This window comes from Gossypium hirsutum, chromosome D12, assembly GCF_007990345.1.
Source record: "Gossypium hirsutum isolate 1008001.06 chromosome D12, Gossypium_hirsutum_v2.1, whole genome shotgun sequence".
Taxonomy (NCBI): Eukaryota; Viridiplantae; Streptophyta; class Magnoliopsida; order Malvales; family Malvaceae; genus Gossypium; species Gossypium hirsutum.
This window is the reverse complement of record NC_053448.1, coordinates 57,455,467-57,479,368: the sequence shown is the minus strand read 5'-3', so window position 1 is coordinate 57,479,368 and position 23,902 is coordinate 57,455,467. Positions and strand designations below refer to the sequence as shown.

The 23,902-nt window shown below is 32.4% G+C and overlaps 1 protein-coding gene across 1 annotated transcript; it reads right to left on the bottom strand.

The window, feature by feature from the left end:
• Positions 1 to 2,588: 2,588 nt before the first annotated feature.
• Positions 2,589 to 12,272, bottom strand: LOC107944472 (uncharacterized). The gene is made up of 12 exons (XM_041107365.1): positions 12,036 to 12,272; positions 11,576 to 11,642; positions 11,282 to 11,404; positions 10,889 to 11,005; positions 10,465 to 10,812; positions 9,757 to 10,079; positions 9,381 to 9,480; positions 9,252 to 9,296; positions 4,009 to 4,026; positions 3,774 to 3,860; positions 3,302 to 3,442; positions 2,589 to 3,006 (listed from the first exon to the last, which is right to left on the bottom strand). Exons 1-12 carry the CDS (start codon positions 12,065 to 12,067, stop codon positions 2,677 to 2,679), a joined length of 1,731 nt encoding a protein of 576 aa, XP_040963299.1. The 5' UTR covers positions 12,068 to 12,272; the 3' UTR covers positions 2,589 to 2,676.
• Between the last annotated feature and the right edge of the window lie 11,630 nt (positions 12,273 to 23,902).

The window sequence follows — 23,902 nt, the reverse complement described above, 5'->3', positions numbered from 1 at the left end:
AAATGTCCTTTTGTAATTAAAATTATTCGAGGATATTTAGTATTTTTATTTAATAAAAATATGTATACAATGATATTTGAACCCAAGCCAATTGCATTAAAAAAACATTGAATTTACTACTAAGCTAGAGTTTTGTTTTGATATGTTTATACATTTTAATTTTATCATGCACACTTTATTTTCTAATTTTTTAAAGTTTAATACGTATATATTTCATGTGTTATTATTAATTAATTTCAAACCATAAGTTTCATTATTTATTGTATATTACTTTTAAACACACATTTGTGTTATATATTTGTAGTTTTCATGCGCATAAATATGTGATAAGATTTTTAGTATAGTATTAACAATGTATTTTTTTTTCATTTAAATAAAATTACTTTACTTATTTATCCAATCTTCTATTTATACTCTCATTTTCTCTCTCTCTCTTTTTTTAAATACTCTCATTTTCAGTTTTCCACATTTGTCTCCATCTTTTTATTAGTTTTACTTTTTTTTCTATTATAAATGTTTTATTTTATTTTTATTATTTTTATGATAAATAATTGAAGCACATTTAATATTATTAATTTAATTTTTTACCTATTAAAATTTTTTTATTCAAAATTTAAATTATTTTTATTTTAATTCCATACATATTGCTTATATGTTATTATTAGTATTAAATCTTACATTTCATCAATAATTATATTTATTTATAAATGCACTCATACGTTTTAATGCGTAACTTCCACACCTACACTAGTGTAATAAAATTTATAGTAATAATTATTTTTCACTCACAATACTAGTATAAATAGTGTAGTATTAAGTGCTCATTTATTTAAAGAGAGCATAAATTCTTAAATTTAATATGTTTTTATAAATCAATTATAATTATTCATTAAAATGAAATATTTGAAAACTTTTTTTGGGGGTTAAATTGTCTTGGAATCATCTAGAATGCATGTTGAGTGTAAAATTTGATTAAAAAATTAAAGTTGAACGATAAAATACAATTAAAATCAAATTTTAGTTGTAAATTTTAATTACATATAATGATAAAAATCAATCATAATAAAATATAATAATGAATTTTAATATTTACACGTAATAAAGTGGCAAATTTATTTATTAACCCCATTTTTTTATAAGTGAAAAAGGAACAGGGATATTAAAATTGTTACCACATTTAAAGATGGTCGGCTAATATATTCAACAAAAATAGTTGACTAATTAAACCTAACTTTAGATATGTAATGATATAAAATAACAAATTAAGCCCATTAACATTTATCTTGTTAATTATTTTGGTACTTTTTTATTACTTTGGCGTTTAAACTTTAATGACTATCACATAATTCATGAAAAAAATTAAAATTTAAAAAAATATATAAAAAATTAAAATATTACCCATATCAATAGTGAAATATGTAAGGGATGTTGCATAGGTGCCATTAAATTTTAATAGAACAATCAATTTTTTGTCCAAAAAATAATTTAATTAAAAATTTGAATGTCATAACTAAAATGATCCAAAAAATAAAATGAAATTGACAAAATAAATATTATGGATTAAATTTATTATTATACCGGATAAATTTTTTTAATCCAATAGCATTAAATGGTAATTACTTTTACCAACAAACCCAAACTAAAACAAAGATTATCAATAAATGTATTGCGTTAATAATTTCTAACTAAAAAAATTTATAAAGGAGTAACTAGCTTGGCCAAAATTGATAAATTGTATGTTCGTATATACAAAAGTTGTAATTTTTTTTATAAGTTAAAATTAATATAATGGTAAAGTTTTATTTTGATTTTAAAAATTTAATTTAATTTTAACTTGTAATATATAGAGAGCTGATATTAGAACTTAAAGATTACCGGTAAATATATTATGGAGACTTTATTAGGAGTCAATTTACATTTTACCTATTTTGTTCAAAAAATGAACAAAACAATTGTTGTACGATAGATCGAATAGCAAACTGGTCATTTTTGTTAAAGTTTTCATACATTTATATTGTTAAAACTGGAATGTCTGACGGAATAATAAGACAATTACATGTGGCGTACCACATACACCTCATGTTGACATATTGGGGTCAGTTTTTATTAGTAGAAATGGATGAAACTTTTAATAGTAAGACTGATTTGCTCTTTGATTTAACGTATATGGATTAATTTGCTTATTTTATTAATAGAGGAAGTAAAATACAATATAACTCACATTACAAAGACTTCCATGATACTTTTACCAAAAGTTATTACACTGTGTTACATGCAACATTTGCATTCGTCAACTGAAGCATAGGTGAAGTGGCAAACAACTAATGTTTAAATTTTCCACAGTCATGGTCCCAGATTCAAAATCTCTACAACCCCTACTGTTTAAAAAAACACAAAGTAGATTACATTCAAACTAATAACACCAATCACAGCGAATTTCAAGGCTTATTACAGCCTCAAAACAATTAGGAATTGTAATGTACTCATTAAGTTAAATGCATTACTTTTGCAAAGGTATTAATCTCACAAGAATATATGGTAAGTGATATAAGATTAGGATGTACAATGAATTTGACATTGAATTACACGTAAAGATGAGCGATACCTCTTACGTTTCATCGTCTACAAAATATGTGGAGAACCATCGTAGTTAAATTCGTGTAGAGTCGAACTCAGTCACACCCACCATGGCTTCTCCGTTAGATCCTTTGAGAAAATATACCTGAACCTTGAACTGTAAGGCAACCAGTCAATGCAATGTGATGGTTTCTTCTTGGATTTGCCGTCCATACATTTCTGTATTGAATTGTGGAGCTTTTTGTCGACATTTTCAAGAACCCAGTTCAAAAGATCGTCTGAGTTGATGGAGGCTTCTTTAGCAAATCTTTCAAGAACTCTGGGTAGGAATACTTTCTTTGACTTCTTAACAACTACATTTGCTTGAAGGAAGTCTCTTTTTGCAGCTTCTAACTCTTCTTTAACATTTGGTGCTGTGTAAACTTTTAGCTACAAGTGTAAGATGAGCCAAAAACAAGTTAAATTGAAAAAAAAAAAAAGGCTTTCAAAATCAAATAATAGGACTTCAAAATATGCTATTTATGTGATTAAGTATCAAGATTGTATCTTTTCAATCAATACAAGCACTAAACTGGATGACTAACTTTTATTGAGATGAAAATAACTAGATAAGTTTTGAATTTTGACATTTTAACTGAAACGGATCAATTATATGTAAACCCTACTAAATTATATTGTATGACAATTATACTGCAAAACACTGTAAAAGACAAATAGAAATTACCACAGGATCAGAAAAAGCTCCAGTACAGAGAGCAAAGCAAGCAAGTGGTTGGGCATATGGAAGACCAAAATTTGAACTGATAATTTGCCTTTCTTCACCAGATTTTTTCCTTAATGCTGTGGAGAGGATTGTCTCTAGCCACTGATATTTAAACAATATCAGATAAAATATATGAATATCAGGAAATTGGCAAGTTATTGTAGCTGATTTCCACTGTAAGACAAGTTTCTAGTATTCAAAGGTTGAACAGGTTACACTGATAAGTGATAAACACCTTAAACCTAGGGCATTATATTATAGCCAACAATGAGATGCTAAAAGATTATTGAAATATCCATTACATACTGGAGGGAAAAGATGTGAAACATATTGAATTAATCAATAATCAGATAACATTATGTACTGGATATTGCAAGATTATGAATTATCAACCTATTTCTATATATGTACTTTTTGATGTCAGAAGTTATACCCGCCCGATTCGAGGTGTACGGAAGCAAAATATTGACTGCTCTATGGCATTTGCAGTTATGATATGGCCACCAATGTTGTATGAAGCCTGCACTATACAGAAAAACCAATTTTATCATCTAATAACTGACTAAATCATAACAAAAATGCAACCACTCTCAGAGGTTCCCACACTTTCTTAAGATGTCATTAAATGCTTAAATTTGTTTTTGGCTTGGATTTAAGTAAAGGACTACCTTGTGAAACAAGGCTAACTGATACGGGGTTGCGCGCGGACCAAGATCGAGTTGCCAAGTCACGAGAAACTCCTACGAAAACCCTAAACAATTAGATCTGAAACGAAACAGAAAATTAAAAGATTAGATTTTTGAATTTTCAGATCTGAAATAAAATCCCCAAAACAGTAAAGAATCAAATAGAGAATAGAAATAAGTGTTAATAAGGAATCTTGAAACCCTAGAAGAGATTGCGATTCTGCCCAATTGAACACCCAGATAGTTTTCCCCAAATTTCGGCAATCTAATTTCTCCTAAAAAGAGTATGGATGAATCGGCAAGAACCCTAGAAATTGGGGATTTTTGGGCTAATTCCTTAAGATAGAAAAAGGCTGAAAACACAATAAGAACAGAAAATAGATTAGATAATGATTCAGCACAAGTAGAAATAAAGAAAGAATTGACAGTAAGAAATTAAAAGATAAGTCCTAAGAAGCCTTGAAATCTCGAAAGATCTCACAACTCCCTTCAAACGGCTCTAATCTCCCCTCCAAAGAATATCAATGGCAAGAAGAAGGTTGAAGATGGCTCCCACAATCAAAAAGATTGTTAAAACAACTTCTAAAGAAAACTCAAGAGAAAATCCTTGAAGAACTCAAAGAGAATTTTCACTCAAATCAAATCTGAAATTTTTAATGTAATTGTAATGTAATGTAGGGTGGTTGGCCAAACCATATAAATAGGCCTTTCAAATGTTTTCCTAATTTAATTAGAACACTAAAACTAAAACTAAAAAAAAACTCCTAATTATTTTAATATGGAAATTCGGCCAAGGGTCTTTTATTTGGGACTCTTGGATAAACATTTAAACTAAGTAAAATAAATAAATAAATAAAAATAAAACTTTACAACTTGGGCCACTTTGACAATTTGGCCTGATTTTCAACTAAGTATGGGTGGATTTCTTGATTGGGCTTGGAATCTTCTTATTGGGCCTTGCCCTCAAGAATTTGGGCTTGTGATCCATCTCCTACCGAAATTGAATCGTTGATGCTCGTAATGGAGATCCAATGCGCTTTGGCTGCAAGATTTGGTGTCTTGGACCAAGATTCCCAATATTTGAAATCTTGATTTTCCCTTTCTTTTGTGTACGCATCTAAGGCCTTACTAACAAACTCCTGGATGGTCCAATTTAGTTTGGAACGCATTTGTCGGGCCTTTGATCTCGTATCATTCCCCCCTTCCTCAAAAAGATTCGTCCTCGAATCTGAAAAATCAAATGAACTCGACTTTCCTCTATCGAACGGGACTAATGGCAATTGAGTCCACTGAAAAGAATAGCCATGAGATAGTAAATAGCAACGGAAACAAGCTTGTAGTCCAATCATAAGCATAACAGAACAGGTATAACGCATGTGAATGGACAGATTCAGATTACCATGCAAACAATCTAATTTACTCACCACTGCCTCGTCAAATATTTGAAACAAAGATGGACATGTTTTAAGGCATTCAGTCGTCTCACATTGTTCCCACAAACCATGAATAAATTGCGAGTAATAAATCAAATGGTAAACATAATCGTCACAAGTAGGTATTTGAAAAGATTCACATGGTTCACAGAGTTGCATAATCATACCATGCATTAATCGACGGTCTATAGATTCACTCACACATGCATTATCAAAAACAAGAATCTTTTTATCAACCATCAAAACAGATAGATCATCAATAAATAAAATAGGACAGTCAAGCACGTTTCGATCTAAGTGTTCATCAACACGATCTTTATCACTATCCGAGGAGTACAAAAGTGTTTCAAAGGTTTCAAGCATCTTACCTCGATAAGCAAAAGAATAAGGGTTGATTTTACCTTTTTCATTTAAAACAAACCTTCGTTCATCGGGGGCATAGTGTAGTCGAATCTCCGTTGTTGAGTTAACCTTTGTCAAATGGAACTCAAACTTCATGTACAACCACATAAACTGTTTAAGGCAAGAATATAAATTGAAAACAAATTTGGCAAATTTCGTTACCTTATTCTCCAAAACAGATTTGGACAAATTCAAGGATTTTACACAAGGTAAATCAAGAGAATAACAAATCACGCTTCTTTTCGTAATGACTTTATCAACCACAATCGAAGAGTAACAATTAATCGGATCAAAATGATGGGATCTTTTAAGAACTAAGTCACCAAAAGTTTTATCAATAATTTTCAAATCTGCACTGGACTCGGTTTCTAAAATTTCCTTACCTCGCTTACCTTCGAGATCATGTAGTGTGATTTCATCTTTGCTTAAGTTGATCGTATGAAAGCGTCTTTCATTTGAGAGGTATTGAAGTTGAAAGTTATCTTTCGATCTTTCGGGAACCTGAAAAGTAGCAACACAAGAAAAATTCATATCTTGGTTAGTGGAAACATTCCTCACTAGCCTTTCCTCGTCTTTTTCTTTTGTTTCTTTTTCTAACTCATTTTCTCTTCTTTCTTCAACTTCTTTTTCAATTTTCTTTTCTGTTTCACATTCCTTTTCACTCTCAATCTCTTTTTGCTCTTTTTCATTCTCTTTTTCTTTTTCCTCACTTGTTTTAACAGAATTTCTCAGTTTGATTTGGTCCTCATGGACTTGTTCCGGAGTGAGCGGCACTAAGGTAAGTTTCTTTCCTTGATGCTTGAAAGAATACCTATTGGTACGACCATCGTGAGTGACTTTTCGATCCAGTTGCCATGGTTCTCCTAGCAACAAATGGCAGGCTTGAATAGGCATTACGTCGCACACAACTTCGTCTTGATACTTACCGATAGAAAAGGCAATGCGCACTTGTTGAGTGACCCTAAATTGGCCTTCGTTGCTAAGCCCTTGTAGTTGATAAGGTTGTGGATGCTTGGTAGTGGTTAAGCAAAGCTTTTCCACCATCGTCGTGCTGGCTATGTTCGAGCAACTTTCACCATCAATAATAACTCTACAAAGCTTACCTTGTACATGGCAGCGAGTATGAAAGAGATGTTCTCGTTGCTGCTCGCTCCTTGGTTTTGCCAAAGATGATTGTCCACGATCATGAAAATCATCATCCATTCTAGTGACACGTCGAGGGCCGCGCCTTTGGGGTTGGTTATCCCTATCTTCCTTAATTGGATCTCGATATTGATGTTTTTGATTCACTCGTACCTCATTCAAAGTAGTATTCAATGCTTGAAGTGTAACATTTATTTGTGTGATTGCAGCAGTATGTCCATCTAACTGTTGTTGGACTTTCATAAGTGCATCATTATTATCACCTTTAGACATCTTCAAAACCTGTAAAAAATAAACACTCAACACTCAAAAATAAAAGTTAGCAAACCTCACCATTAATCACTCAAAAAGAAAATTCAAATTCTCAATGAGGTCGAATTCAATCTTGTGAGTTCTTTATCAGAGTTTATATCAACCAATTAGAGAGTGTGAACCAAACTACCAAAGAATCCTAATTTGCACTAGGATGCCAAAAACTGACGAGACACCAATTGATTCGTGTTGCACCGAGGAAGAAGTTGTGCACACGTTTAAATCCTACTAACACAAGAAACAAGAAGGTGTTAGATAACGTAAAGGAAGAATAAAGGTAAACAAATGAAAACCTACAGCTAAGAATCAATAAAAATTGCTGAAAACAGAAAACCCGAAAAACTGCGGAGTAACTTGACAACTTCGTTCGAGGTGTTCCCGATCTCCAAAAATCACGAAATTAAATCTGGAGTGTCCTTATATATTTAATTTTTGATCTGGAAAATTTGGGCACCAAATTCAACCCGCTGAATATTTTTTTAATTTTTTATTGGATTTCGTATTTTTTCAATTTTTTGACTTTTTCGACTTATTTTTTTGCGGGAAATATTTTTGTATATTCAATAACAGTGCCAAAAATATGTATGTAAAATTTCAGATCAATCAGAAAACGTTTACCCACTCAAATGAATTTTTTTCGAAAATTTTTCTGGGTAAAACTGCTGTTTGTAATTTAAAAAATAGAGATCAGTTTAGAAATCAACCAAGAACACCCAAAACGCCCAAAATCTGATACCAAATGATACGGGGTTGCGCGCGGACCAAGATCGAGTTGCCAAGTCACGAGAAACTCTTACGAAAACCCTAAACAATTAGATCTGAAACGAAACAGAAAATTAAAAGATTAGATTTTTGAATTTTCAGATCTGAAATAAAATCCCCAAAACAGTAAAGAATCAAATAGAGAATAGAAATAAGTGTTAATAAGGAATCTTGAAACCCTAGAAGAGATTGCGATTCTGCCCAATTGAACACCCAGATAGTTTTCCCCAAATTTCGGCAATCTAATTTCTCCTAAAAAGAGTATGGATGAATCGGCAAGAACCCTAGAAATTGGGGATTTTTGGGCTAATTCCTTAAGATAGAAAAAGGCTGAAAACACAATAAGAACAGAAAATAGATTAGATAATGATTCAGCACAAGTAGAAATAAAGAAAGAATTGACAGTAAGAAATTAAAAGATAAGTCCTAAGAAGCCTTGAAATCTCGAAAGATCTCACAACTCCCTTCAAACGGCTCTAATCTCCCCTCCAAAGAATATCAATGGCAAGAAGAAGGTTGAAGATGGCTCCCACAATCAAAAAGATTGTTAAAACAACTTCTAAAGAAAACTCAAGAGAAAATCCTTGAAGAACTCAAAGAGAATTTTCACTCAAATCAAATCTGAAATTTTTAATGTAATTGTAATGTAATGTAGGGTGGTTGGCCAAACCATATAAATAGGCCTTTCAAATGTTTTCCTAATTTAATTAGAACACTAAAACTAAAACTAAAAAAAAAACTCCTAATTATTTTAATATGGAAATTCGGCCAAGGGTCTTTTATTTGGGACTCTTGGATAAACATTTAAACTAAGTAAAATAAATAAATAAATAAAAATAAAACTTTACAACTTGGGCCACTTTGACAATTTGGCCTGATTTTCAACTAAGTATGGGTGGATTTCTTGATTGGGCTTGGAATCTTCTTATTGGGCCTTGCCCTCAAGAATTTGGGCTTGTGATCCATCTCCTACCGAAATTGAATCGTTGATGCTCGTAATGGAGATCCAATGCGCTTTGGCTGCAAGATTTGGTGTCTTGGACCAAGATTCCCAATATTTGAAATCTTGATTTTCCCTTTCTTTTGTGTACGCATCTAAGGCCTTACTAACAAACTCCTGGATGGTCCAATTTAGTTTGGAACGCATTTGTCGGGCCTTTGATCTCGTATCACTAACCGTCGTAAAGAACCATGGGGAATTCCATATGCTAAATATGCCTGCAGAAGGAAAATTTGAGAGTTAAAGATGGTAAAAGAAAAAAGAAGGAAGCAACGAACGAGCTGGTATGAATTTGCGCTTACATGCATAACAAGGGCATTGTACACATTGATCCAAAATGCAATTTGGGCATTAAATTCCATCTGATTCACTGTCACTTTTTCTAGTTGTTCTACTAGAGCTCTGAAGTTGACAAATTAAAGCACAAATTGTGTCAGTTTCAAAGGATGTGATGAAAAATAATTGGAAACATGCTGTTGGTCTAAATAAAAAAGAAAAACAAACATTAAACTTGAATTTGACTTGTATCACAAGAAGAGAAAAAAAAAGAAGTTGCTCTTAAATTGCTCCTGCAATGTGTACCTTAATTTCCTCAAAACACAGTATTTCCCTGTCTATGTTTATTTCTCTATTTTCTTTTTGGATATTTATATATATATGTATCTGTAATAAACCAACCTGTAGTTACTGATGGCATAAGATGCTCTAGAAAATTGGTTCGTATTAGTTGATATCCAAGATATTTCAATATCAGACGTGCAAGAGAAATCCTGGTCGTCTCCGGCGCCACGTCTAGGAAGTACAACATTAGTTGATGACCTTGACAATAAAGGTGACTGGTTTTTGTTGGAACTTGGAGACGTTGCACCACGAAGCCCGCAATATACAGCTGCCATACATCTGACCATCTCCTCCGATAACTTGCTTGGACACTGGTATAGATGATCTTTCAGGGTTCGCAGCACTGAGGATTTTTCCATACCTTGAACTTTTTCATGAGCCTGAAAAATGCGAGGGTAAGAAAGTCTGGACATCAAACATGCATGGCCATGGCATTATAAAACAGATTAGGTATATGGTTCACACAGTAAAATACAAAATGCATGATCGATTTCAATATAACATAATCTTTGAATTTAATATTTTCACTGGTACAATATATATAAAAAACAGATTAAGGAATCCAACTTGTTATTGTTGCAGAATAGTATGAAATCGCCCTTGCTCAAGATGCCCATCCATCTATGACGTCAAGGCTCTTGATATGTCAGAAACATGCAACTCTTAACTTTCACAGACTAATGTCAGAATGAGCTTTTAAATGAACAAAACAAGAATTAACAACACCGTTGTAAAAAAGAAAATTAGAGTACGCATGTTTCTTGCCTTAACAGAGTGTGAAGATGTCTTGTCAAATAGAATGTCGTTTTTTCCACAGAACTGTGAAGCATCAATACTTCTAGAGATTCTTTTCCCAGAATCATTTGTGGAAACTAGAGCTTGCCAAGGTTTCAAAGGGAACTTTTTTGAAGAACAAAATGCACTTGAAATAACACTGGGGTGTTTCCTTGATGCATGCTTCATATGGGCAGGAGATGCCTTGCCTGAACTCTGCTCAGAAGGTTGCCGACTAACACACTGGTCAAAAACACTCCTATAGAGAGAAAGTACATGTTGCTCACGGTTTGCAACCTCTTCTTGAAGTAACTCGATCTCCGCAATCAATTCCTTTGTCTGAAATTAGCCAATATTCGCTGAGGATTGGTTTTCATAAACAGCTAGAAAGTCACATTCCCAGAAATCATATTACCTGTGTAGCAAAATGCCTATGCCCCGGTGATAGAGTGCTTGAAGCCCGCCCCATTGCTCTTTCAAGCATAAGTCGCATAGATTTTTCTTGTTGCAAACGTAATTGCAGTAGTTCTATCTGAAAAGGGGGAAAACCATGGTTATGCTAATGTCGAAACTTATGCAGCAAAGAGATAAATTATACAGCTATTCAGCATAAAAGACCATTGATCCATTGTTTAGGTGCACATGGCAAGTCTCTCATGGAATGCATATGGGTTCATTACCCATTTATGGCCCAACTGAAATAGAACTATAAGGGTTCACCTTCATCATACTTGAAGTATCTATATGCCTTTCAGACATTCAGTCAAACATTTATAATCAAAGAAAACCATCTAAGTTGAAGGCTTACATCTTTCTCCAAAGAGGCTCGTTGGTTCACTGAAATATTCTTGTTGCCATAAGCAGAGCAATCATGAAGAGGACTTCGAGTCCTAGAAGCCCTTGTTGATAATGGAGATGCCTGCAACTTTTTCTCATTTGAAAAACAGTAAAAGGGTAAATAAATAAATAAAAGAAGTATGCATAATTCTCATACTCGTTCAACACTGCAAAACAAGGCTATATATATATATAACTGCAGTCCTCTAATATAGCATGAGATGGCCATAGTTTGGAATTGTTCAGAAAATGTATCCTCACATACATTTTGCTCTTTCTTCACTGGACGCGAAACTCTGCCTCTTAAAACATCGAGATTTCTGTCCGACGCACTGAAACAAAAGCAAGGAATAGTTATTGGAACTGTCAGAATGAGATTTAACTGATTCTGAGAATTACATTAATTTTATGGAAAGATTATATGCTCAAATTGCACTTGTAAAGTTAATCAAACCAACTCTATGACTTATGGCTACTTACAAGAACTACGAACTTGTGAAAGCACTCACTAAGGGCTTCATTATTCATCACTTCACAATCAGAATGAAGCTCGCAGCTAAAACAAAAGCCTAGAAGCAGAATGGTGAAAAGCTAAAAACATGATGTGGAATTCCTGATTTGGTAGTTTATAATGGAACATTCCACTGAAAATTTACTAAGATGATTAGGTCAGAATTTGAGGTTCATTTGTTCCCTAGTGAGTCTTAGCAATCAAGTATTCATACCATATCCAGGTAAAACAACAACAGCAAATCATTCTTCTGAATCCTGCTTCACTAATATTGCTGCCATTGAACCAAGAGAGATTATTTATCCATAGACCTATTGCACCATACTCAAACTTACAAGATCCCAAATTTTTCACTTGCTTATCAAGTAAAGGCAATACAAGATAAGGGGGGATGAAATAGAAGCAAACACCAGTTAAGTACAAAGAAAAATAAACCCTTAGAACTACAGAAAAATTGACATGGTTAGTACAATTCCCAACAGTGTCCAACTAACTTTATGATTAATTATTGCACAAGTTGACAAAAACAACATAAGAAACTTGTAAGATATGAAGGTCACCTCTTAGAACGCCTATGTTGACTTGAGCCTGAACTTGTGGATTTGATGACCAAGAAGATTCTTTAGTCTCCTTTCCTCCCCCTGCTGTTGTAGCTCCTTCTTCCTGATCTAATCGAAAACCATCCATTTCTTGTACGTCAGCAACTCTACACACTATTCCAAACATTCACATTCTTTCACTCTATACCATAAAATAATGATTTACTATTTTATTTTATTTTTTTGTTGAGAAACAATCGAAGTTAGAACGTGACAAGGAAAAAAACCACCCGACAAAGATTATATGATGAATGTTGTAATAGAAGTGGCAAAACTCGAGAGATATAGTTCATCAAAATGGGGTTATGTAAATGGTAGTAAATGAAATTTAAAAAAAAAAAGCTTGAATGTTCACATAAGAATGTGAAAGTAAACAAGGCAAAAGTTTCCCTCCCCCGATGGGACCTGGTAGTTGCCTGCTTTAGATGATAAACTTCAGAGTTGTTGAGTGCATTCAATGTGAGGAGTTATTTCACCTGGTCTCCTCTGTCTAATATTTACCTCGATAAAAAGTGAATATTAAGAAAATACATAATACATATATATATAGACAGGAAAGTAAGCTTAAAAACAACAAAACCAGTCAATGGAAATTAATGTGATTCTGACAATTCTACAATTTGGTCAGTTCATGTTCATTGCATCTAAATAATCTTAACGCAGGTTTATGTTGAGAGTAGACATGAAATTGAAACAAATGTTATAGGAGTATCGAATTTGTGCTCGAAACACGTTATGATGTTTAAGTTAACAAATGGATTAGATTGAGAATATGAGTTAACTAAAGAAGAATAACAGAAGATGATAAAATTTTATCACAGCTTCGTAAAAAAAGCATACGAATTAGAAGAGAAAAAATTGGTATTGCTATTATTGGAGGGATATAGGCACTTAAGCCAAGTGCATGCTAAAATGACAATAAATTTTAGTTTCCTACATATTCCTGCCGTCTATGATGATAAAATTTGAAGTATAATTGATTTGTTATATTTTGAATAAGCTACTTGCTTTTAGTTTTCTTTTGGTATTTTACAAATCAAGGGAGAAAAGGAAGTCAATAATTTTGTTCTAGGCAAGATGAAATTAAAAGTTTTGGAGGCAACCATTAAAAATGGTGTCGTGGTTTAAATTGAATTATTAATTATTAAGAGAGGTAAAAATAAAATATTTTTATTTAGTTAAAATTAAAAAGATTAAATTGAATTATTAATTTTTGAAGTGTTAAAAAAATATATTACTATTTATTTAAGGGATCAAGGTTTTCCTTCTTAACTACATCACTTTTAACCTTAAATTAAAATCGAAATATATCATAATCAATTATTATACTTGTTATACCCTTGTCGTATCATCTATTGCCGAACCATCAATCTTATAATTGAATGAAGAAAGTTCAACCTCTTAGCTTTCCCAACCTCGTAAAAAGACTTGCCTCACCAGAACACTGCATCACACAAAGTGGGCCCACATGATCTCTCGGAGATATATGGAAAAGAGTTCCTATTAGTACTTGTCAATCCATTACCTTCTTAATTTGACAAGCTCTCAGTCCAATCTCCTCAAGTCAACTCCAATAATGCTTTTGATGTAACAACCCGTTTTTAATTAAATTGAAATAGTGGTTTCGGGACCAAAAAAACAAGATCAGAAGAAAATTTATTTTAATATTATTTTATGGTCTATGGTATGATAGGAATGTCGTATGAAAATCTCGTTAAGAAATTTTATCTATTACATGTCTAATTTGTTAAAAAGGACTAAATTAAAAAATGTGCAAAACTTGCTAATTATGATAATGAAGTGATTAAATAACTTAACTAATAAATAGGGGAGGACTTAAGGCATAAATATGCCTAAAGTAAGTGGATGAGGCGGCATAACCTGAGAAATTAATAAAATAAAAACCAATTAATGGCAAAATTGTAAATTTTGCCAAATTAAAATGAAACAAATTGGAAATTAAAGGTTTCTAGACATTTTCACCAATAAATTCGGTTCTAAAACAGACATTGAAGAGGGTTTAAGCTGGTTCTTCAATTTTTACTTCATATTATTATAGACTAAATACGAAGTTAGATCGAGGAAAAGAAAAAGAGTTAGATTAGTAGATTTTGCATACACGAACACTTGTCGAGGTAAGTTCGTGTAACTAAATTTTATAGTTATATATTTGAATTGAATGATATGTATGTGAATTGTGTAATTATCATGTATGAAAATCAATTATATATCCGATAATGTTTGATAAATATTAAGTCCCGTTTGAATAAATAAAATTCGATAGATATAGGGTTCTCGAATTGGTTGTGGTCCTGCATGTGTTGCAAACACACCACAACTCGAAATAGCGTCCCGTTATTAGCTAACATGAGCTTCCCATTAAATGGTTCTTGTGAGCTTCCCGTTTATGGCTCTTCGGAGCTTCCCGATAATTGGCTATTTGAAGCTTCCCAATTTATGGCTCTTTGGAGCTTCCCGATATTGGCTCGCTTGAACTTCCCGATTATGGCTCTTATGAGCTTCCCGTTACATGGCTTACATGAGCTTCCCATTATATGGCTCGAAAGAGCTTCCCGTTTATGTACTCATATGAGCATTCCCAGATTCGAATTAACGGATTATAGATTTGTACACTTCGTGTGTACTACCCGTCTATCCATCGATATTTTAAATGATTTAATGGGAAAAAATCCTGACATAAGAAAATACATGAATTCAAAATGAATCATTATCCGTATATACATGAAGTGCATGGAAATTTAATATTTGATAAGCTCATATATATTTCTTGATATCCATGTGAAATAAATGACTAACATGTTTGATGAACTTATGTGTTTAGGCTACTAGCCAAATTGCTTTGGATGTATTTTGTATGCTTATCTTAAATATAAATGAATAGTAAGTTAATTTTCCGTTATACGAACTTACTAAGCATTAAATGCTTACTTTGTTTTATTTTCTTTGTTTTATAGTACTTCGGAAGCTCGTTGGTTAGAAGTTTGGCGGAGATATCTCACACTATCCATTAGCTCAGTTCGGTATATGTAACAAACTAAAATTTTGGATTATAATGGCATGTATAGACAAAATTTGGCCAATGGTATGTATGTGTTTGGTGGTGGCTAGCCATTGGAATGACTTGTGTTGATCATATTTTGATGTATACATATATATATAGGTGTGGTCTTATTATGCTTGATATATGTTTGGTGTGGTTAAGAATGAATAATATATGGGTATGTTGATGAAAGGTTTGAGATAACATAATTGTAAAAATATGTAAATATGTTTATATGGTCATTTAGGTAAGATTGAATACTTGGACATATGGGGTGTTATGATATGTGCTAAACTTGGTTTTTGTAATACCCCGAAAATTTTTACAGTAAGATATTATCTTTGATATAGTAAGGAAATAAAGTGAAAAAAAGGAGAATTTGAAGTTATGACAACATTGGGAAGTATATTATGACATATTAATTAAAGAAAGGATTAAATTGTAAAAGTGAGAAAAGTTTTGTTACCCAAGAGTAAATACTCAAAATTTGAGGGGTTAAAGTGTAAATATGAAAAAGTTGAAGGACCAATAGTGTAAATATTTTAAGGGTGGAATAATCTAGAAACTAAGGAAAATGGATGAATTGGGACCAAATTAAATAGATAAAAAATTATGAGGGACTAAATCGTAATTTTACCAAATTAATTGATGACTCGAGGATGGAATTTTAAAAGATCTAAAGGGCAAAATGGTCAATTAGAAGAAAGAGAAATCTAGAAAATAATGATGATGGTGGAGATATTTTAGATTAAATAAATAAATAAATATTAGTTTATTAATATTTTAATTTGATTTTTAAATGATATTTTATCATTTTATTATTATTTTATTTAGTATATATATATATATATATATATATATGGAAGAAAAGATGAAGAATCATCATCTTCTCCCATGCATTCCAACATATGAAGAGAAAAGAAAGAAAGAAACTTTCTTTTCTTTACAATTTGGTCCTCTCACTAAAAATTCACCATTTTCACTTAGAAATCAAAGAAATTTCCATAGCCACCAAAAGAGAAAATTGATAAGGAGACCATGGGGAGCTAGAATATCAAGTTAGATTCAAGAAATAGAGGCTGGAGGAGAGAGAAAATCAAGTTAAAGATTGAAATCAATAGAGCAAGGTAAGAACATCAAGATTTCAATATATTTTTGAGTTTGATATTATTGAAAAAGTATGAAACTGATGTTAATGTAGGGTTTTATTATATAAGGTTCTATTTTCTTGATATGTAAGTGAAGGGAAACAAGAGGAATTGATAGAAAATATTGTAGAGAAAGGAAAGAAGGGTGTTATAAATTTGATTATCAACATCTTGCACTAAAACAGTTTTGGACAGCAACGGTAGGTTAACTTTGAAAAATCACCATAAATCGTAGAAATTGAATTAGAGGATGAAAAAAATATGGAATTAAATATTATTGAGTCTAGTTTCTCATAAAAGAAACATTGTAAGCAATGGAATTGTAAATCATAAGTTATAATAAATTTTGTGAGATAAGGTTAGAATGATTTTGGGTTCCCCTATTTTGACTTTGGAAAATCATAAAAAATTGGATAAAAATTATTAGGGGTTTAAATTTATATGTTTAAAATCTTTAATGAGTATATTTTAAATAGAAATAGACAGGAACATTATTTGAATCCTGTACGAGTAGATAATTAATTTTTAGTGAAGAAGGGTCAAAACTGTCAGACAGCAGAATAGGGATGAATTTAAAGAATAAACTGTACTTATTGGTTAAACCAAAAATTTTAAAAATTTTATAGTAAAAATATATGTGAGCCTAGTTTCATAGAAATTTAACGAATCTCAATTTTGAGTTACGTAGCTCAAGATATAAATAATTTTGTGACTATGACTCAAGTGGACAGCTTTGAATGAACAAATAAGTAAATAATGAAATTATAGATAATGTTACATATAAGCATGTTATATACATTTAAGGATGTGGAATGGAGAGGAGGAGGAGGAAAACATATGATTACTCAACTAGCATGAGTTTTCATTAAAAATGGCTAATTTGCATGTTTTAGGTTCATGGACAAATTGAATAAAAGTAAAATTTTAAGGGTAAATTTGTAAAAATGTCAAAAGGTGACCAAATTTCATGAAATGAATTGTTTTATTATTTAAATTAATAAATTGAATGAAGTATTAATTTAGATTAAGATTGGGTGGAAATTTGAGGAAAATAAAAAATTACCAAAATGTCCCTGAATTTTTGGTATTTTTGCAATTTAGCCTGGTAAGTTCGTATGAACTATATTTTGTATAATTTTAATTAAAGTGAATGTTATTTGGTGATGAATATTATATAAATATGAATTTTATTATTGGAATTGAATTATTATTGGTAATATGTATAATTATTAGATGCATTGAAATGATTATCGGAAGCTCGATTGGATTGGAAGCTTGTCGGAGATATATCACACTATCCATTGGTTCTATCAGTCATTTTGGATGATTTGATTCTGGTTATAATTGCATGAATAAGTTACATTGGCCAACGTTAGCTCATTAATATTTTGATTTTGATTGGTTATAAATATGAATGCTTGATGAAATAATGAAATGTTTGTAAATTAATTTGTAAACTCCGGTAATGCCCTATAACCCTATTCTGGCGATGGATATGGGTTAAGGGTGTTACAGTTTTGGCTTGATTTAAATGTCTTGTATTGGTTGGTGAAAGTGTTGAAGTGTTTATGTAGGTGGAAGCCAAATTGGGTGAGAAAAGTGGCCTTGGAATTGGCCTATTTTCATTCACACAGGCAGAGACACGGGCGTGTGTCTCAGCCGTGTGTGACACACGGCCTAGCATACGGGCGTGTGGCTTGGCCATGTAACCCTTGCACCTTATTAATGCAATTCAGTATGCTCACACGGCCTAGCACATAGGCGTGTGACTTGGCCGTGTGACCCAAGTCAAAGAGCACCCTAATTTGGATATGGGCTAGGACACGGTTGTGTGTCCTACTTCGAATGCCCACATGGCCTGTGATATGGGTGTGTCTCTTAGTCGTGTAAGCCACACGGCCTGGCCACACGGGAGTGTGTCCCCTACACCTAGAAATTTTTATTAGAGTTTTGTGAAAAATTCTCTGAGTACTCGGTTTAGTCCCGACTTATTTTTAATGTGTATTTTGGGTCTCGAGGGATCATATAAGGGACAATATGACTGAATATGATTGATTTTTGATATAAATGTTAAATGATATAAAATGTTTGTATTTGATCTGTAAATTTCGATAATGTTCTGTAACCCTATTCCAGTAATGGTGATGGGTTAGGGGTGTTACATTTATTGGTATCAGAGCTATAGTTTAATCAATTCTCAGACTAATGTAGCGTATATAGTTTAGCTGTACATGCCATTATATAACCTGTGATAGTGTGATATCTTCTGAACATTTTAAAACATGTTTTTCATATAGTAATGTCGTCCAACCGAGTTGAATCCGAAGAAGTTGTGAGCAGTGCTCAAGCTTTAGTTTAAAGAGAAGCCTCAAGTAGTAGAAGGCCTGTATCTGAGGGTCGAGTAAGAGAGGCTAAAGAAGTCTTCTTTCAAATGATGAACGAATGATTTACAGAATCTGTAAGAACAAATTCGGCTGTACAACAACCTCCACCCTCTCCTGTTTCTCTACCAGTTCCCGAAATGCCTCAAAGTACAGAACTTGTTAAAACTGGTAAGTCTCTTGTAGATAAAATTCATAAATATGGGGTAGAAGAATTCAGAGCTACCGTTGAAGATGATCTTGAAAGGCTTGAATTCTGGTTAGGAAATACCATTAGGGTTCTGGATGAACTATCTTGTACACCTTAATTTCTGTTGTACCGAATGAGAGGGTCACTTGAGAATTTTTCCAAACTGAATTAAAAAAGAAGTATATCAGTCAGAGATTTTTTTATCAGAAATGGAAAGAATTTTTAGAGCTTAAACAATGGCAGATGGTAGTATTTGAGTATGAATGAGAATTTGTCCAACTGAGTAAATATGCCAGAGAGTGTATCTCGACTAAAATCGCCATGTGTAAACGGTTTGAAGAGGGATTAAACGAACACATAAAGTTGTTAGTTGGGATTCTTGAATTAAAAGAATTCGTAGTACTGGTTGACCGAGCTCATAAAGCTAAAAAGCTTAGTAAAAAGAAAAAGCAAGCCGAGATGGAAGCTAGAACTTCAAGTAAAAAAATTACAGGAAAGTCATATCAGTCGGCCTCAAAGAAATTAAAGAAATATCATGACCGTTTTACCACCTCTGCGGGGTATCCTGGGAGAGGTAGAGGTATTCAACGCTTCAATCCAAGATTTCAGGCTACATCTGTAGCAAGTGCAGGTAGTGTTGGAAACCTCAAACACAGATGCAAGCATTGTAATAAACTACATTTTGGAGAGTGTCGCATGAAAACTGAAGCATTTTCTAGATGTGGTTCCTTTGACCATTATATTAGAGATTGCCCGAAAAAGCCTGAAAAAGATACTGTCCAAACTTTAAGGCCGAGTAACCCCGCCACGAGAGGTAGACCACCTCGTAACCCCGACAATGTGAGTGGTAGCTGAGGTACGACAAAAAATTCAACTGTCAGATCTAAAGCACGAGCACCGGCTAGAACATATGCTATTCGTGCATGTGAGGATGCTTCTGCACCCAATGTTATTACTAGTACTTTTTCTCTTCTTGATACTGATATAATAGCTTTGATTGATCCTGGTTCAGCACATTCATATATTTGTACGAATTTAGTGTTTAATAAAAATTTACCTGTTGAGTCCACTGAATTCGTGGTTAAAGTATCAAACCCCCTAGGCTAGTATACGATGGTTGATAAAATTTGTAAGAATTGTCCGTTAATGGTACGAGGTTACGTTTCTCGGCTAATTTGATGTTATTTCCATTTTATGAATTTGATGTGATTCTGGGTATGGACTGGTTAACTCAACATGATACTGTGGTTAATTATAAACAGAAGTATATTACGCTGAAATGTCAAAACGGTAAAATGCTCTGTATTGAGTCAGATTATATAGATGGGTTGCCTAATGTGATATCAGTCATATCAACACAGAAATATATCAGAAAAGGTTATGATGCTTATCTTGCCTATGTGTTAGACACTAAAGTATCTGAGTCGAATATTAAATCAGTACCAATAGTCTGTAAGTATCCTGATGTGTTTCTAGAAGAGTTACCTGGATTACCGCCAGTCAGAGAAGTTGAATTCTCTATAGATCTTGTTCTGGGGATAACACCGATATCTATAGCACCGTACAGAATGACCCCTACAGAATTAAAAGAGTTTAAAGCACAGTTGCAAGAACTGATTGACAAAGGTTTTGCTCGACCTAGTTCTTTGCCTTGGGGTGCGCCAATTCTGTTTGTTAAGAAAAAAGATAGATCCCTGATATTATGTATTGATTACAGACAGCTCAACAAAGTTACAATCAAGAATAAGTATCCACTGCCTCGTATTGATGACTTGTTTGATCAGTTGAAATGTGCTACAGTGTTCTCGAAGATTGATCTTCGTTCTGGTTATTATCAGTTACGGGTGAAAAAGTCGGATATGTCAAAAACAGCCTTCAGAACCAAGTACGGACATTATGAATTCCTTGTAATGCCGTTTGGTTTAACCAATGCACCTGTGGTAGTTATGGATATGATGAATACGATTTTCAGACCGTATCTTGATAGATTTGTGGTGGTATTTATTGATTACATCTTGGTATATTCTCGAGATGAAGCCGAGCATGCTAATCATTTGAGAATTATTCTGAAAATTCTACGTGAAAAACAAATATATGCTAAATTTAGCAAATGTGAATTTTGGCTTCGAGAAGTTGATATTCTTAGACATATAGTATCGGCTGAAGGTATTAAAGTTGACCCGAATAAAATTTCAGCAATTGTTAACTGGAAACCATCGAAAAATGTGTCTGAAGTCAAAAGTTTTCTAGGATTGGCTGGTTATTACTGGAGATTTGTAAAAGAATTCTTAATGATAGCTTTGCCGATGACACGATTGTTACAGAAAGATGTGAAATTTGAATGGACCGATAAATGCCAACAAAGTTTTGACCGGTTGAAAGCCATATTGACTGAAGCACCAGTTCTAGTTCAGCCTGAATCGGGTAAGGAATTTGTGATTTGCAATGATGCATACAAGAAGGTAAAGTAATAGTCTATGCTTCTAGACAGCTAAAACCACATGAAAAGAATTACCCGATACATGATTTAGAACTAACCTTTATTATGTTTGCCCTGAAAATTTGATGACACTACTTGTTCAGTGAAAAGTGTCATATATTCACCGATCATAAAAGCTTAAGTACTTGATGTTGCAAAAAGATTTGAATTTGAGACAGCGTAGGTGGCTTGACCTGTTGAAAGATTATGATTTGGTTATCGATTATCATTTGGGAAAAGCAAATATGGTGGCAGATGCTCTGAGTAGAAAGTCTCTGTTTGCTTTACGAGCAATGAATGTAACGACTCGATAGTCACAGGTATCAAAAAGTGTATTTTCGGGTCTCCGTTTTTAGAAAACGAATTCGTAAATATTTTTATTATATTTACGAAGTTAGTTTTGTGGTTAATTAGATTTTGATTAGGTGAATTTGCTTAATTTAAGAGTAATTAGGTATAAGGACTAGATTGCATATAGAGAGACGGTTAAATTATAGATTAGAGAAAAGTGAAAGGACTAAATAAGCAATTAAACCTCAAATTAACAAGTGTGTAGTATTAGTGACATGTGTAACATTTAAATACATACATTTATAATAATTATTACTTACTTATTATTTAAGTAAATATTATATTATTATATTATATTGTTATAATAATTAAAGCATAAAATAAATGAAAGAAAAAGAATAGAAAAAGAAGAACAAAGTAGAACGAAACAGAGAAGAAAAAGAGAGAAAGAAAAAAGAGAAAAAATTAGGGTTTTTAAGGGTTTAAAGCTTAATTGGTAAGTCAATTTAGTCCATTTTCTTGTAATTTTTATATTTTTAGAATCCTAGTATTAAATACTACTTAACCTATGTTGAAATTTTAGAAAATATTGAATTTTTAGATGTTGTTCATGTTGAATAATTTAAGTATTTGGGATTAAATTGATAGAATTTTAAGTTAGAAATGAAAAAGGGATTGAATTGTAAAATAAATTATAAGTTTTGAGTATTAGGGACTAAATTGTAAAAGTTTCAAAATTTAGGGATTTGAGTGAAATTAGAGATTTTAATTTAGTCTAAAGTGGAAATTGAATGAAAATATGGAATTAGTTTTGAAAAAATAAAGTTAGTCTCGATTTAGGGACTAAATTGGAATTTAGACAAAAGTTGAATAAAATTTAAATATTCAATGTGAAATTGTATTGTATTGATAAATTTTAATTGTCTTAATTTCCGTAGCTAACGCTGTACCGAAAACTTCGACTAAGAAAGGAAAAGATAAAGTCGAAGAGGAGTAGCTCGGAAATTCTGGTTTGTATTTCTATAATCCGAATTTAATTATTAACTGTTGTATTTTGATTTAAATGTTTATGGTAAGTAAATAAGGTAAGTGTTAGCATTTTTTATATTGAATTGAATATATGTGAAATTGTGATTTATGTGATAATTGAGTATTGGATAATTGTGACATTAGAAAAATGAATTGAAACCCTATTAATTGTATCGGGTTGAGTCAGATATAGATGGCATGCCATAGGATTGGAAGAATTCAGGGATACTTCGACTTCGAGTTGATGAGACATTGGGTGTCAAATTATTATTTCGAATAAATTCGATGAGTTACTGGTACCAATTTACTTCGGCATGGCCGATGAGACACTGAGTGTCAACTTATTGCTTTGAATTATCCGATGAGGCACTGGGTGCCAAACTGGTGTTGGATCCGTGTATCCGTCCGAGTCCGTGTCAAGTTAATATGAGTTATTGAATAAAATAGTGTTATGATTGATATTGAGTGGTGATTTGAAATATAGTTAGAGACACATGATTTGTGTATTTATGAATTGAATAAGAATGAACAATATTGTTGTTCAAATGATTTGTGTTCATATTGTGAAAAGCTATTTGGGATAGAAAATGATAAAAATTGAAAGTGTTATAAATACCTTATTTATGAATTGAATAATTGCATGACTATAGTTATTGTATGTTATATTATTTTACTTTTAAGCATTCGGATTATAGAAATACCACTAAGTTTATACTCAGCGTACGGTTTATTTTCCGTGCACAGGTTAGGTTAAATTTAGATTGTCGATTCAGCATCCATCAACGAACCCGAACTCAAAACGTGGTGATATATATTTCTTTTTGTGTCGGCATGTACCTAGGATGCCTTATGCTTGTCATTTTGGGAAGTGAATGTAAATGATGTCATAAGATGATATTGGTT

What these genes read in the sequence shown, in the direction of transcription:
- LOC107944472 (XM_041107365.1), bottom strand. Translation starts at nt 12,067, where the DNA reads ATGATTTGCTGTTGTTGTTTTACCTGGATATG. An exon ending in ATAGGCATTTTGCTACACAG is followed by an intron (nt 10,813 to 10,888) that starts GTAATATGATTT and finishes GGCTAATTTCAG; the next exon opens with ACAAAGGAATTGATTGCGGA. An exon ending in CATCTTCACACTCTGTTAAG is followed by an intron (nt 10,080 to 10,464) that starts GCAAGAAACATG and finishes CGCATTTTTCAG; the next exon opens with GCTCATGAAAAAGTTCAAGG.